The sequence below is a fragment of the Antedon mediterranea genome, chromosome 11, assembly GCF_964355755.1.
Source record: "Antedon mediterranea chromosome 11, ecAntMedi1.1, whole genome shotgun sequence".
Lineage (NCBI taxonomy): Eukaryota > Metazoa > Echinodermata > Crinoidea > Comatulida > Antedonidae > Antedon > Antedon mediterranea.
This window is the reverse complement of record NC_092680.1, coordinates 18702581-18717932: the sequence shown is the minus strand read 5'-3', so window position 1 is coordinate 18717932 and position 15352 is coordinate 18702581. Positions and strand designations below refer to the sequence as shown.

The 15352-nt window shown below is 35.1% G+C and overlaps 1 protein-coding gene across 11 annotated transcripts in view; it reads left to right on the top strand.

Annotated features, from left to right (window-relative positions):
• The window catches only part of LOC140062983 (uncharacterized), a 116802-nt gene that overhangs the window by 43909 nt on the left and 57541 nt on the right, over positions 1-15352 (top strand). For 10 of the 11 annotated variants that reach the window (XM_072109407.1, XM_072109406.1, XM_072109405.1 and 7 more), the window contains 30 exons: positions 191-401; positions 639-871; positions 1142-1375; positions 1687-1833; positions 2019-2765; positions 3009-3123; positions 3227-3444; positions 3585-3902; positions 3993-4159; positions 4281-4440; positions 5798-6008; positions 6264-6496; positions 6639-6872; positions 7091-7237; positions 7344-7769; positions 7968-8285; positions 8382-8496; positions 8717-8934; positions 9114-9431; positions 9644-9810; positions 10115-10274; positions 10770-10980; positions 11175-11410; positions 11737-11970; positions 12135-12281; positions 12390-12815; positions 13058-13493; positions 14070-14284; positions 14526-14843; positions 15002-15168. In XM_072109407.1, coding sequence (XP_071965508.1) covers positions 191-401; positions 639-871; positions 1142-1375; positions 1687-1833; positions 2019-2765; positions 3009-3123; positions 3227-3444; positions 3585-3902; positions 3993-4159; positions 4281-4440; positions 5798-6008; positions 6264-6496; positions 6639-6872; positions 7091-7237; positions 7344-7769; positions 7968-8285; positions 8382-8496; positions 8717-8934; positions 9114-9431; positions 9644-9810; positions 10115-10274; positions 10770-10980; positions 11175-11410; positions 11737-11970; positions 12135-12281; positions 12390-12815; positions 13058-13493; positions 14070-14284; positions 14526-14843; positions 15002-15168 — 7487 coding nt within the window. The remainder of the gene's footprint in view (positions 1-190; positions 402-638; positions 872-1141; positions 1376-1686; positions 1834-2018; positions 2766-3008; positions 3124-3226; positions 3445-3584; positions 3903-3992; positions 4160-4280; positions 4441-5797; positions 6009-6263; positions 6497-6638; positions 6873-7090; positions 7238-7343; positions 7770-7967; positions 8286-8381; positions 8497-8716; positions 8935-9113; positions 9432-9643; positions 9811-10114; positions 10275-10769; positions 10981-11174; positions 11411-11736; positions 11971-12134; positions 12282-12389; positions 12816-13057; positions 13494-14069; positions 14285-14525; positions 14844-15001; positions 15169-15352) is intronic. The other variant, XM_072109400.1, reaches the window with a different exon arrangement.

Here is a 15352-nt window from a genome sequence, read left to right as displayed (position 1 = left end):
AAACATAACATTTACTTTAACAGTTATCCTAATAGTAACAATTCTCCCAAATACTCCCCCTCTACACCCATCCCACCACAGCTTTTTTCTTTACAGTTTTTCTCTTCAAAGTCTGAAACAGTTTTAAGCATTTGTAATACATTTAGCTAAACTACTCAATAAAATCTATCTATTTTTTATTATTTTCCAGCCGTTTAAAGCACAAGTTGATGATTATGAACCAGACATTGCTGAACTAGAAAAGGCTGGACATTCACTTGATCACCTACTGACTGAGTTCAGAACACCTGTACCAACCAAACCTCATCATAGGTCAACATACACAGCAGGGGGGTACATGCCAAGTGAAAGAAGAGCATCAACATTCAGTGAATCAATCCTCCATATCAGAGATGGCATAGGTATGATTTTGCATTTTGAATTCATTCATTTAAAGGAATGTATGTTGCCTTTTGTAATGCATTGTAGTTCTTCATTGTACATAAAATAAATGTACACAATTTTGAGATTTTCGTATACTTTCATTAAAAGAAAAATTTGTGTTATTTAGAAGTATTAGTAGTAGTATTAGTGTTAGAATGATGAATTTCATCAGCAAATTCCTACTTAAAAATGTTTGTTTTCTTTTTAACATTCAGAAGATTCACCAGTACAGCATCAGTTGCGTGACACAAGACGTCGATACAACAACCTCAAGTTCAGAATAAGTGAACGCGAGACTGACATCGACTTGACACGTCAATTCCTAGAGAAATTCACACTGATAAATCACAGGCTAGACTGGTGCACTGCTGTAGAGAGCAATTTACGGAAAAAGAAGCCCACAAGTAAAGACTTGGAGACTTTGAAGACTGAGTTCGCTCTGTTTAAGGTATTAAGCATTTACACATAGTGTACAATACTCATTTTGAGTAAGCATCCCCTCTAGTAAAAGTCCATAATAGGCTCATCTGTTTATTGTGCCTAGAAAATCATTTTAGACTATATTGCACTTTTATTACGTAAACATTGTTAATACAACAATTTGTATCTGAAAAATGCATGTTAAAGGATGTCCACATTGACATTAACTAAAAAATGCTTAGTTTTTACCTCAATCATGTTTGTTTAATTACATCAATCAATCGTTTTTATTTTCAAGGATGTTCACACGGATATTAATTCCAACAAGTCTGTGATTCTGGAAACCATTGTAGCTGGTGACCAGTTCCTGCATGACAATCGCAACAAACTGACAGACGAGGAATGTGAAGAGTTGGAAGAGAAGATCAGTGACCTAAGAATGTCATTTGAAGACATCACAGGAAATGCTGATGAGATCTACAAAGATACTGAAGCAGAAATCATAAGATTAGAAAAGATCCAAACAGAAGTGGTACGTTCAATAATCAAATTTTAAAATGTAAAAAAAAAAATCACACTCATATAAGCAAGTTCCAATAATGTACCACCAGAGATCTACCTTGAATAATTCAGATTAGGCCTTTTATGGTCTCGAACCCATGCCTGTTAAGTGCTAGACCATTACTCCACATTGCTTTGTCTGGTTAGTTCACTTTATTTTAAAAATTAAGATTCTATTCTCAATACTACTTAGCTACAAATAGCTATTTGTGTGTAACCAAAAAACATTGCATTTAAACAATAAATCATGACAATATTTTTACCATATTTTGTTTATACCAGACATCACTACGTAACAAATATGAAGAAACAACATCTATAACTGTAACCTTATTGGATAACATCACAGAGTTTGAGTGTAGACTTGGACAGGAACAGCCACAGGAGGAGGTTCTGCAATCATTGAAGCAGCAATTGGAGCTACACAAGGTATTGTAAAGCTTATTAGGTCTTTACATGAATGCCCGAGTATTGTGGGACAATTTTGAAAACCCATTATATTTTATTCCTAGAAGTAGTAAAATCGGCAAAGTCTAATAAACATTAATAATAAACATGTCAATTTTCCCAAGTAGTCCAATTATACTACCTTTCATTTTTGGTTACCATCACAGGTTCTTCATGAAGATATTGAAGCTTCCCACCAGCCAATCATCCAGGTAATCCACAATATCAATCAGCTGGTGAGACAGTATGGCAGCCAAATGAAAGAGCAAGATGCATACCGTTTGAAATCAACAGCAGACAATCTCAAATCTCGATATGACGTTGTCGTTGTGCAGTCCCATACAAGATTGAACAAACTCAATCAAGCAGTCGGTGATCTGGAGCATGGTGAACAAGACATTGCAGCTTTCACTACCTGGCTATCGTCTGCTGAAGTTAAGATGGATCAGGTTCAATGTGACGTTGCCAATAGCCTACAAGATCTTGAAAAGAACTTAGAACACCATAAGGCCTTTGCTGAAGAGATTGTCACATATGCTGCACATCTCAAATACAGAACTTTGTCTGGTTATAAAGTGGTTGAAAATGCAAAGCTTTACCGTGAGGAACTAAGTGAATTCAGAACATCAGTTCTGCCAAAGGAATTCAATCGTAGCTTCCAAGAAAATCCAGAACCAGAGTTGATCATGGCCACTGTGGCAGATCTTAATGATCGCTATAACCAGCTGAAACTAACCAGCAATGACTACATGAAGTATCTCTCAGAGTTAGTAGACAAACACCGCCATTACAACACCCTGGTTGAAACAACATATCGATGGTTAGGAGATGTTGGAACTGATCTGGAGAGATTATTGAAAGAACCTATTGGTTCTGATCCTAACATGATTCAAAGACAAATTAATCGTCTAAAGGTATGGTTCATTTTATATTAAAGAAATAACACAAATGACTGCTTAATGCATACATATGTTCTTGACTATATGTGCTGCTTGTGTATAAATAGTAACATTTTATGTTATTACTATAAGGTGAAACAACCACTGCAAGTACCACTGATCTGATGAAACCTCAGAAAAATGCAATGAAGTGAACATTCAAATGAACTGTATCAAACTACAGAATTGTACATTTTACAATATCTTTTGATTTTATAGGTTTTGCTTGATGCTGTTATACTTCATGGCAAAGACATCAATGCTGTGAAAGAGGCAGGACATGAACTTATTGAGGCTCAAACAAGCACCAGTGATTATGTCGATCAAACCACATGTAAGAACACAATACCCAACCTTTTTTACATATTTTCAAACATCATTCAAATACTGTCAAATGAATATTGCTAAATTTTATATGGCAATTTTTCTTAATTTAGTTGATATTGTCAAACGATACAATGATCTGGAAGGACAGATTGATGGCAGGCAGAAAGCATTAAAGTCATCTCTGTCAGACATGCAGTCTCTGCAAGAGAGATTAGATGGACTCTTCCATTGGCTGGATGAAAAAGAGAAGATCATTTTCAGAATGCGTCAAGGAACAGTCATTGTGATTAAAAAGATGCCTCTTGTGGAAAGACTGCAAGAATATAGAGTAAGAGATACTTGAATGATTACACCATTACAACTTTGGTATATACCAAACCAATAATAATTAATGGCCATCAAACATAACAAACATACACAAATGCTCTACATTCTGTTTTAACAACATTTTCAAATATAATTTTTAAGCTTTTGGAAAAAGAGATCAACAGCCACCAGCCAGTCATTGACTCAGTTATGCAAGAGATATCAAAACTTATGGTGAACTGCAGTCCAGAGGAACGACAACTATTCCAGAGAAAGATTGAGAACTTCAACTCTAGATTCTCTGCTACAAAGACACAATTGAAACAGCATGGAGAAACTCTTCAGAATCTCTCTGGAAAGCTTGTCGATCTAGAAAGAGATGTAGACAAATTGGAAGAGTGGTTGATGCCTGTATTAGATGAACTGGAAGGTCCTGACATTATGAAGAAAGATATTCAAGATCTAGAAGAGGAATTACAGGTAAAGCTGCATCATGTAAATTTCTGCCATCCAATTGCTTTCAAAAATGTCTTTACATATAATGCCAATGTATTCTATTCTATTTTCCAGGCCATCTCTAATGATGTCAACAACCATCTTCAAGAACACCAGGACATTCACAACCTTGGACAGGAGCTGATGGAGCATCCAAGAGCTAGTGACTCCTCATTTGTTGCAGCTGTTCTGTCCAATCTCAATCAAAACTGGACATGTCTGCAGGACATCTTGACCAAGAGGTTTGTATCATATTTTGTAAATGAATTCGGTGTCCTTTAGTTATTTTAGTTTCAACAAAGACATTTTTGGTATGTAATCACAAAAGAAATTTTTCCAGAGTACATATCTCCCTTTTTTTAGATATGGTCAGATGGATGATCGTAAACTAGCAAAGAAACGATACGACAGTATGGTGGAGAAAGTCGACTTCTGGTTAGATAACACAGAGCAGAGTTTAGAAGACATCAACCCCAGTACTAAAGAAACTCGAAGTATACAAATGCAAATACAGAAACTTACGGTAAACACACATGCAGTACATTTCTTTCAATATTCACTTTCTTCAATCATATAGCAAATAGATTTTTAAAGCATGCTTAAAAATGCAATATTGCTTTTAGGTAATAAATTAGAATTTAAATTAATTAAATTTGTATGCATTTTGCAAAAAAGAAAAAGTCATTGAAATTGTTAGCTTAAACAAATTCTTTGTTTCTTAAAATGGTGACATTTTTTTTTCATTTCAATCACTCTGCAAATGCTTAGAAACCATTTTGTCTTCCTGTCACGTTATTATGTTGATATTTTCTTTTATTTTTAAAAACATTTTTGGCAATTGTTAACAAATATATTTTGATTTTGTATATACGCTATTACTACTGCATGTTAATAAAACAAATAATCATCATTGCACAATATATACGAAATCACCATACACAAACAACAGTTTTGTCAAACTTTGCACTCAAATAGGAATCAATGAAACTCTATTTAAATGACACTGGATTTAATGAGGATATTAGAGATATTAGGATATTCCTAAAGTAACAATAGGATATCATAGGATTTATACCAATAATGAACTTTTAAAATAATAGATATTTTTTAGTGTTTTTGTGTTGCACAACTATTAAACACTTCTTCACAGCACTACATGCTGAATAATTTGGTGTATATGTAATGAAATATGATAATTATCATCATGCACATGTCATGTATTGCTTTAAATTTATATATTATCATTAATGCATTTTAACCTTTTGTTTTATTTCTGTAAATTAATATTAAAAATGTAATACGCTCAGGTTAGCTTTGGCTTAATGCTCATCCACAGAATTAAAATAAAAAAACTGAAAAAAATGATAATATATTCTAATTTGAAATAATTCTCATTTTTTATGATTCACTTGCTAACATTCTTTTCTTAATTTTCACCATCATTCTCCTCTTCTTCGGGAATCACAACTAATCATCAATGGTGAGTGTTGATTATTTAGTTAAGTTCATGCAATCATTTCTAATTCTAAATTATTCTATTTAAGGAGATTTAGATATAATTTATCAAGATTTAGCTGTTTACACTATTATACTGTATTCTAAATATTGCACATTAACCAATTGAACTGTATTCTCGCATTGCTTCTCAGAAATGTTAGTTATAACATCAGTACCATAAATTGAAAATTTGAAATTGAGGTGTTATTTTCATATAATTTTATATTCATATATTCTGTGCTGTATGTGCCAGCATAGATGTTTTTGTCTGAAAATAAAGTGATGACTAAGTCTCACTAAATGTTTCTTTCAGTTATCTAACTAAGCTTTCTTTAACAAAAATTGGAATACAATTGTTAATTGCCAATATTTTAATACAATAGCCTCTGCAGAAAGAGATCAAGGACTATAAACTCAAGATCACAGAGGTCAATAAACTAGGAAGCAATCTCGATAGTCTGCAACGTGAGCAACAAGCACGTGTTTCATCCCGTCGACGATACTGGTCCACGCATATTGGTGCAACTCTGCAAACTGAGTGGTCACCTCCACAAGACCGTGATGTCAGCCGTCTAGAGAGGACAATATTAGAAGGTATTAAATATATATATAGGGAGTTTAGAACCTACAGGATGCATATTGTGTAATTGGTTGTTGTCTGGACCTGGAACACTGAGAAATCACTGCCTCTCAGTGTCCCTGTATGCACATTAATATGACACAAGTAGTTACTTCATCCTACTGTAGATTCCCGCAAATATTCAATATTCCGATTTGTTTTATTGTTTTGAGTTATATCATTTAAATAATCTGTGTTTAAATGGTAAGTAAATGTTTTTAATATTGCAGAAGACACCGATGTTGAGAAAGAACTAGCTGTTATTAACAGACGTTACAACGACCTTGATAAGGTCATAGCTGGATTATTAGATGAACTGAAAGTAATGTGCCTGTGGTTGGACAAGAAGGATGCTGTCGAGAAAGTGACCGAAAATGTCAAGGAAATTAATGAAAACCTGTATGATAAGAAGCCAGTTAGCAGAGAACTGATTCCATTAACAAGAGAGATGGACGCATTCACAGTACGTATATTCATATCAAACATTATTTATTATTTTATTATTATTATTTATCTAATTACTGTTGCTATCATCAAATCATGTGGAGATTTTAACAACATCCATGCTGATTTATCATTCATGCTTCCATTGGTTTTTTTTTCAGACTGTAAATACTGACTTCCTGGCAAGTAAACCATCAATCCTTGAAGCAATCCACGGCACTGAACAGTTCCTAAGGGACAATCGAGATTCATTTACACCGATGTTGCAAAAAGAGCTACAAGACAAAGTAAATGACCTTAGATCAGAGTTTGAAACCTTATGCACTAATTCTGATGAATGGCAGAGGGAATCAATGCGACTGTTGGAACACCTCGATGTACAAGAAAAAGAACAGGTATGGACAGCTGTATAGCTAGTAATGCATGTCAAGAATTAACGTTAATTCATTCATAACTTAAATTGTATTAGCTTATGTAGGAATTTAGAACTTTACTTATGTTTTATTTTTCAAAATGTTTGGTAGCTGGGCTATATTTTGGTATAATATGTTCCTATTCTGATGCTAATATTTTATAAAACTAAGATTTTAATAATGTTTCTCCTATTTAATAGGTTGCACTAAGTGATCGATACACAGGAATATGTCAAGGTCTTCAGAACATGCTTGATTGGATCTGTACAGGAGAGAGTGCCTTAGCAATGGAGCAACCTGTAGCAGAAACAGCAGCTGAAGTTACTGAGCAACTTAAAGAACACAAGGTAAATGTTGTTATAACTTGATTCTCTAAATTAAGAAAATATAAACCATAGTTCATACATTTTTAAACTTCTTATGGTAACATTTCACCTATTTGATCTTTCTTAGGCCATACATGAAGACATCCAGGCTCATCAGACTCCTGTTGTACAAGCTACACAAGACTCCCAGCAGCTTCTCAGACAACATGCTCAACATCTGAGCGAGGATGAACGTCGAAAGCTATCAGAATACCAAACAGACTTGCGCTATCGATTTGATGCTGCAAACACAGAATCTCACAGCCGTCTGAACAAATTGAAGTTTGCTGAAGAGGACATCTCCAAGTTTGAGGAGGAAGTAAAAGATTTTGAGAAGTGGTTGGACTCTGCTGAAGGCTCTTTGGATGCTTCCATGGTAGGCATCGGCAAAGATCTCACCAGTAACAGATGTCAGTTTAACAACCAAAAGGGATTCAATGAAGATGTAATAGCTCATTCAGCGGATTTGAAGTATATTGTGAAGGCTGGTCAGAAGATTCTGGAGGGTGCTAAGGTTAGTTTAATAATATTTCTAGATTGGAGTATATACAATATTGTCTTTTAGCACTGTAACTGCTGACTTTGTGATGGAGTAAATCAATAAATTGCTTACAATTGAACAAATATAAATTGAATGTCTGGGAGTTTTACTATCTAGATTTTGACATTGGAATAGACATTATGCTAACTGTACTATATTTTCTATTTTTAGGGATACAAACAAGACTTAGCAGCATATCGTGAAGCAGTACCTCGCCAAATTGTACGCAATTTCGCTGAAAAATCATCAAGCAACGTTCTCCGAGGCAAGTTGAATCACATCACAGCACGATATGACAGATTAAAGCTCAGTAGTACGGAACATACTGACGACCTAGAAGAAGTTGTGTCACGTCAACAGTCGTTTGAGGATCAATGCGAACAGCTACAAGAATGGTTCCACGATACAGAATCAACTGCAACTGCGATTATGCATGAACCAGTTGGAGCAGATCCTGTTGTGGTACAGAAACAGATAGATAAACTTAAGGTATGAATGTCTATTGCTCAATTCTGATTTTTGATTTTTCAAAATATCAAATCAACCATAAACCATAAATAAACTGGATTTTTCCTGTTTTCACAGACATTGCGAACAGCAGTCAGCAGTCAATTAAAAGATATTGATAAGACAAAAGAAACAGCAAATGAGTTAGGTGCTATTCAACCAGAGCTAGAGGTGGTAGCTAGTGCTACAACAGGTTAGACCTTTAATTTCTGTTGGTTGAATGTTTATTTCTGTAAAGCCGTGTGAGGTGAACTATTACTAGTTTTGGCATAGAGGCAATGTGAAGCTGTCACAAACTATAGATGGTTGGTTCATATGATTGTAATTATCTCTTCTCCTTTGGCCAACCACCTTGTAGCTTACTCTCAGAAGGCTGATATTTACAATATTCTTTTTTCTATTCATTACAACAGAGCAATTACTTGCTCGATATCAAGTGTTGGATAGTCAAATCAAGGAACGAGATGCTGTTCTCCACACTAAGCTAGCAGAGTCACAGAATGTGCAGGATGGCCTTGATGACCTACTTGATTGGATCGATGGCGCTGAGAAAGAATCGCATAGAATTGAAAAGGGAACCATTGTGGTTGCTAAACGTGATCCACTCTTTGCCACCATCCAAGAACATAAGGTAAGCAACCCCTGTTGAAACTAGAGACTAGAATTGAAATTTATGGTAAATGGGCTTTTTTGGTCCAAATTGGTTCAGCTCATGGCGGGTTTTGTCAATAGCAAGATCTTTTTTATATCATGTTTATGAATGATTTGATGAAGTATCAGTACAGACTAAATAACAAACTCTCTTTTTAGGCTGTTGAAGAGACCATCATGAGTCAACTGCCACGCATTGAGTCTGTAAAGGCACAAGCAGCCAAACTTGTTGAAACGTCGGAGCCTAAAGTAGCTCGTAATATCCAGGCTAAAGTTGATGCATTGAATACACGTTATAGTAAACTTGCTCTTACCTCCGACACACACAAACACATCTTGCAAGAGATTAGTGATAATCTGGAAGTCTTTGAGAAGGAAGTGGAGACTTTGGAAGATTGGTTGATACCTGTATTGGACAGACTTGAGTCAAAGGAGATCAACAAACTACAACTGCCAGCACTTGAAAAAGAACTCAAGGTTGGTTTGTTAAGTGTCTAAAATCCTTTCAAAAATCAACTGATGAGATAATCCCATCGTTGTGGCAATTTAGAGAAGTTTTTTTAAAAATAGATTTTTAAGGTAAAGGCAGCTTCATACAGATACATAAACAATGTCTGCTGAATATTAAGAATTTGATATCAACAAGCATTTTCTAAATTTGAAAAATCTGTCTTCTTGGTTTTGTACAGGAAATAAAGAAACAAATGAGTGAGAACAGACCTCGCTTAAAACGTGTCCACTCTATTGGAGATGATATGGTACGCAACTCCAAGGCAATGGACACTTCATATGTGACAACTGTGATGAGAAATGTAGACCTGAACTGGAGATTATTGGAAGAGCTTCTTGCTAAAAGGTTAGAAGATTGTGACTTTATTATTTATTAAATTTTTCCAGAAATCATAGATATCAAAGATCAAAGATATTTTATTTGTATCTCAATTGATACACCAGTATGTGATTTTAAGTTTTTAAAACATATGTGTAAATAATTATATTATTTGATTCAATGTTTTTGTGGTAATTCATCAGTGTTAATGTATTTATGTAGCGCATTCCACAAACATTGTGGTCTTTTCAACTACATGCTTCTCTCCTAAGGGTCATGTTGCTGCTAACTATAGTGCTATTTCTTAAATGTCAAATTGTTATGGTTACAGATTTAAGCAGTTTGATTCAAAGGCAAGAGCAAACAAGCGGTATCAACAATACAATCGTGATGTCACCTATTGGTTGGATACAATGGAAAACAAGGTTGATAATTTGTTACCAGTTGCTGACGATATTGTAGCAGTACAAGCTCAGATGGACCAAATCAAGGTTAGGAAAACTTTTATAGATATCTTTTAGAAACTAAATCATGTTTATGTTATTTTTTAATAAGCTAGTGTTCAATCAAACAGAGCGAGTGAGTGGCCGAGTGGTTAAGACAGTGGAACCGTAATTACGTAGCCATAACATCGGCAAGGGTTCGAGGCTCACTCGCTCCATGGTTCTGGTGGTAGAACGAGTCTTCTCGGATAAGGACTATAAACCGTAGGTCCAGTGTACACATAGCTCATGCGCACTTTAAAGAACCTAGTACATCTTTCGAGATGAGTAGGGGGTTACCCCGGTGTACTAGTCCACACAAACACAGCCACTGTCACACACAGCCACTGTGCAAATTGGGACTGGACCGTTTTAGAGGTGTTTACCACCTGTTGATCCTTCACTAACTGAGTTAGTGAGAAGACGAATAAATAAAAAAAAAAAAATAAATAAAATAAAAATAATTAGGTATGTTGATGCAGCGGTTTTTTCCTATTTTTACAGCCCCTAAAATCAGAGGTCAGTGCGTACAAACAAAAGGTCACCGACCTAAACAAGTTGGGTCAAATTTTTGACAAATTAATGCATGAAGAAGAATCACCTGTACATGCTAGACCACACTATCGGTCACTTCAAGTTGGTTTGGCTGGCGACAGTGCCCCACCAACACGTAAAACAACAGGAGAAGAAGAGGATAATAAATTTGATGTTGAAGGTATTAATTTAAATTGAATTAAAATTTATCAGAACTATGGACATACAGAGCAGTGCAATGAAATATTGTACCACCAATTTTATTCATACTGGGCTCATTCCTCATATTAAATTTGAGGGAAAACAATGATTTTGTTTGTGATTTATGTTCTGATGTACTTTTTATACAAAATTTAAATATTTTAATTTTTGCAGAGGAAGAAAGTCCAATACAAAGAGAGTTGTCATCAGTTAAGAATCGCTATGATACTTTGGTAAACCGATTAAACTTTAGAGATGATGAACTTGCCATGACTAAATCTTTCCTTGAAAAGTCAAACCAAGTAACAGGCCTAGTTGAGTGGGTTACACAGGTTGATTCAAAACTTGTACAATCAGCACCAAAGAGTGAAGAGCTTGGGCAGCTGAATACAGAGTATGAAGTTTACAGGGCAAGTTTTTTTAAACTTTTTTCTCATGAAGCGAAGTTCTCTAAGATATTTAACAGCAAGGCTAACATTCCTCATGTTGTTAACAGGAAGTTTATGGAGTCTATATATGGAGTAATTCTTTGATTGTGATTTACAAAATTAGTTATGTTTTTTTTTTTTTAAATCTGATTGAGTTGAGTTTTCTATCATGTCTGTGCTCTAATAACGATCCATACTGATTTTTGCAACTATAGTACTCCAAAACAAAATGTAGATGTGTCATATAAATTACTACCGGTGAGTTAGTTATTCTCTTATAAATTATTAAGCATTAGAACATCTTACAGGGTTTAGTTACTGATGTTACCACAAACAAGCCAACCATATTGGAAGCTATTCACAACACTCAGCAGTTCCTGACAGACAAGCGCAATGAAATCACTCCACAGCAAGCACAGCGATTGGAGCATCAAATTGCTGATCTCCGAGCTCAGTATGACAATGTGACACAAAAGTCGGACGTTGTATACCGAGAGTCGGAGACAAAGTTGGATCAGTTAAAGCAAGATTTTGTGGAGAAAGTAAGTTCAGAATATATACAGTAGTTATGATAACTGAGGTGATAAGATGATTAATTATACTGTTATTGTGTGATCGAGTGTAGATAATCTACCACCTTGTATCATTGAACTACTATTCTACACTAATGACAATTTTGCTACAATTATGTGTTTGTTTTACTTAGACTAAAAGCAAGGAACAGTATTCATCAGCCACTCAAAGCCTGCAAGGCATGAATGATTGGTTAAATAAGGTTGAGCATGACCTCGGGTCAGAGCAGCCTCTTAGCCAACAGGCTAGGCAGCTGACCGATCAACTCAACCAGCACAAGGTAAGCTTTTCATTTAGATGTTCCTTGAAAATGTGTGTTCCAATCCATACAAGCAGCTGTCTGACTTAATATAGCACAATATCAATAGTTTAACATTCATAATTTTAGGTTATCCATAAAGATGTACTTAGCCACCAGGCACCAGTACTAGAAGTAATGCAGGAGCTCCAACAAGTATTGAAACTGCCACAAGACAAACTAGAAGACATTGAAAGACAGACATTGCAAGAAGGTTTAGAAGATCTGAAGGCACGCTATGAAACAGTACACGCAAACTCTCATGCTCGGTTGTCAAAACTCCAGTATGCCACAGAGGATTTGCAGAAGATCGAGCCTGAAGTTGAGAACTTTGATGTATGGATGAAAGGAGCTGAAGATAAGCTTGAGCAGTCTGCAAGAAATGTGGAGACAGATTCCAGAGGTCTTAGGAAGCAGTATAGTGCACAGAAGGCATTTACAGAGGACATTATCACCCATGCTGCTGATCTGAAATACCTTAATATGTCTGGACAGAAGTTTATTAACTCTTCCAAGGTTTGTGTTAACAATTAACAATGCATCAATGATCGTAATGTTGTTTTTAGTTTATTTAAAACTTGTCATATTCATTAGTCATAATATTGTGTGGACAATTTGAACAAGCCCAATTTAGACTTTATACTATTTTTGTGATCAGTTGTGATGGCAAATAAGTTTATATTATGCATGTGTTTGTGACTTTACTGTTGTGCAAATTTGTAATTTTTATCATATTTTTATATAATCTTGACTTTTAGAGTTACAAAGAAGACTTAGCTGAATTTCGTGGCAAAGTTTTACCCCGTCAGTTCACCAGAACATTCAGTGAAGTGTCGCAACCTAATGTCATCCACGAAAAGCTTACAAACATGAACACACAATATGACCGTCTTAAAGCTAAATGTTTTGAACACTCAAAGCAACTCCAAGAAGTGACAGAGAAACAACAAAAGTACTTTTCCACCAGTGAACCATTGACACCATGGCTTGACGAGACTACTAATACTCTCCAGCATCTTATGGAAGAGCCTGTGGCAGCAGAACCGATCACTGTTCAACATCAATTGAGCAAACTTAAAACTGTTGCAGACGATATCTTATTTCATGCCAAGGAAGTTGAGAGATTGAAAGAAGCTAGTAGAGATTTCTGTGAAGTTCATGAAGGAGTTAAGAAAGATGTAGCATTCCAAACTAGTAAGTCAATTTCCTGCAGCTTGTGATCTAAAATAAGGTCTTTCACACCATTCATTGTGACTGCAGGTATAATTAGTCTTTGAAAGATCATAAATTTGAATATGTTCCAGGTTGTGAAATTGAGTTAATTTATCTCTCAATACAAATGAACTCTGTTATACCATGAATGGATGCGACTTTAGTAGTTTGTAGTCCCAACCTGTAAATTTGGATATGTTCCAGGTTGTGAAATTGAGTTAATTTATCTCTCATTACAAATGAACTCTGTTATACCATGAATGGCTGCGACTTTAGTACTGTAGTTTGTAGTCCCAACCTGTAAATTTGGATATGTTCCAGGTTGTGAAATTGAGTTAATTTATCTCTCATTACAAATGAACTCTGTTATACCATGAATGGCTGCGACTTTAGTAGTTTGTAGTCCCAACCTGTCAATTTGGATATGTTCTTCAACTTGCCTGGGCAAAACTCATTATTTTGTTTACTCCATTTCTACTAGGTGAAATTCTGTCATGGTTTAATGACGGTATACATTGTAACACATATTTATTAAAACTAATATTTTTAACTTCCTAGGAGAAAAGGTTGACAAATATAATGAATTGGAAGCAAAGGTGCTAGAAAGAAGTAACCTCCTTCAGTCAGTCTTGGCTGATTCAAACAATGTTCAAGAAGGCTTGAACAACCTAGTCCGACAGATCCAGGATGTAGAGTATGCACAGTCACGTCTTGAACAGGCACCTGTATTGATGAGGAAAGAGCCGTTGCTAGAGAGTGTCAAACAATATGGGGTAAATATTGTTATAAGGATTTAAGTAGTTCATTAAAATGATTTTATTTCTTTCATAATAATGACACTCTTTTTTAAAACTTTATCTTTCACCTCATTTTCTTTGTGTGTATTTTATGTTTCTTCAATTTTTAAATTGGTTTTAGATTTACTGAATTGAGATAAATAATAAACAAATTGTACTGTATTAGGTAAATGTTCTGCTTCTTCTAAATAATTAATTTTGTTTTAAAATTCTGCAGCATTTAGAAAATCGACTAGATAGTCTGCGGCCCAATATTGAGAAGGTGAATGAAGCTGCTTCCAACCTCATCCAGACTAGTGATCCTAGTGTTGTCATGAACATCCAGAGCAAACTGGATGAAATGAATTCCCGCTTTGGCAAAGTCCTTGCCCCTGTCAAGCAGCAGAGATCCACCCTGCAGACAGTCAGTGATCAGCTATGTAGGCTGCAAAGGGAAACAGATGAAGTAGAAGACTGGTTACTGCCAACACTTGATGTTTTGCAATCAAAGGAGCTTAACCAGAAAGACCTGGCAGAGATGGGAACAGTGCTTCAGGTATTTATGTGTTGTTATTTTATTTGTTAATTTCTATTGATCCATTCCAATATGGATTAAGAGTCTGTATTCACCATTCTTACTTGGGCTAAGGGAAACACTTTGAAAATGTATCTGGATATACCGGTTTGTTATAATCTCTTATTATTCAACCTCAGGAAATTGAGGCCAGTCGTGCCCGGCTTGAACCTGAATATGTCGAAGTTCATCAAGTAGCAGACGAGATGGTAAGAGATGCAAAGACAAGCGACGTCAACAACATCAATGCACTTGTACAAAACCTTGACCAGAACTGGACAAAACTAGATGACCTCTTAAGTTTTAGGTATTTATGAATATTTTAATCAACTTTTAATACTGTTATACTGATTATTACCTTTGAAGTATTTAAAATAATAATAGTTGGGTACAATGTTATCCTTTTTTAGTCTTTTTAGGTTTTAGGTGCATGGTCTTGTTTTTATTATAGTTAGTTTAATAAAGTACCTTTTTAATTTTGATTAGAATCA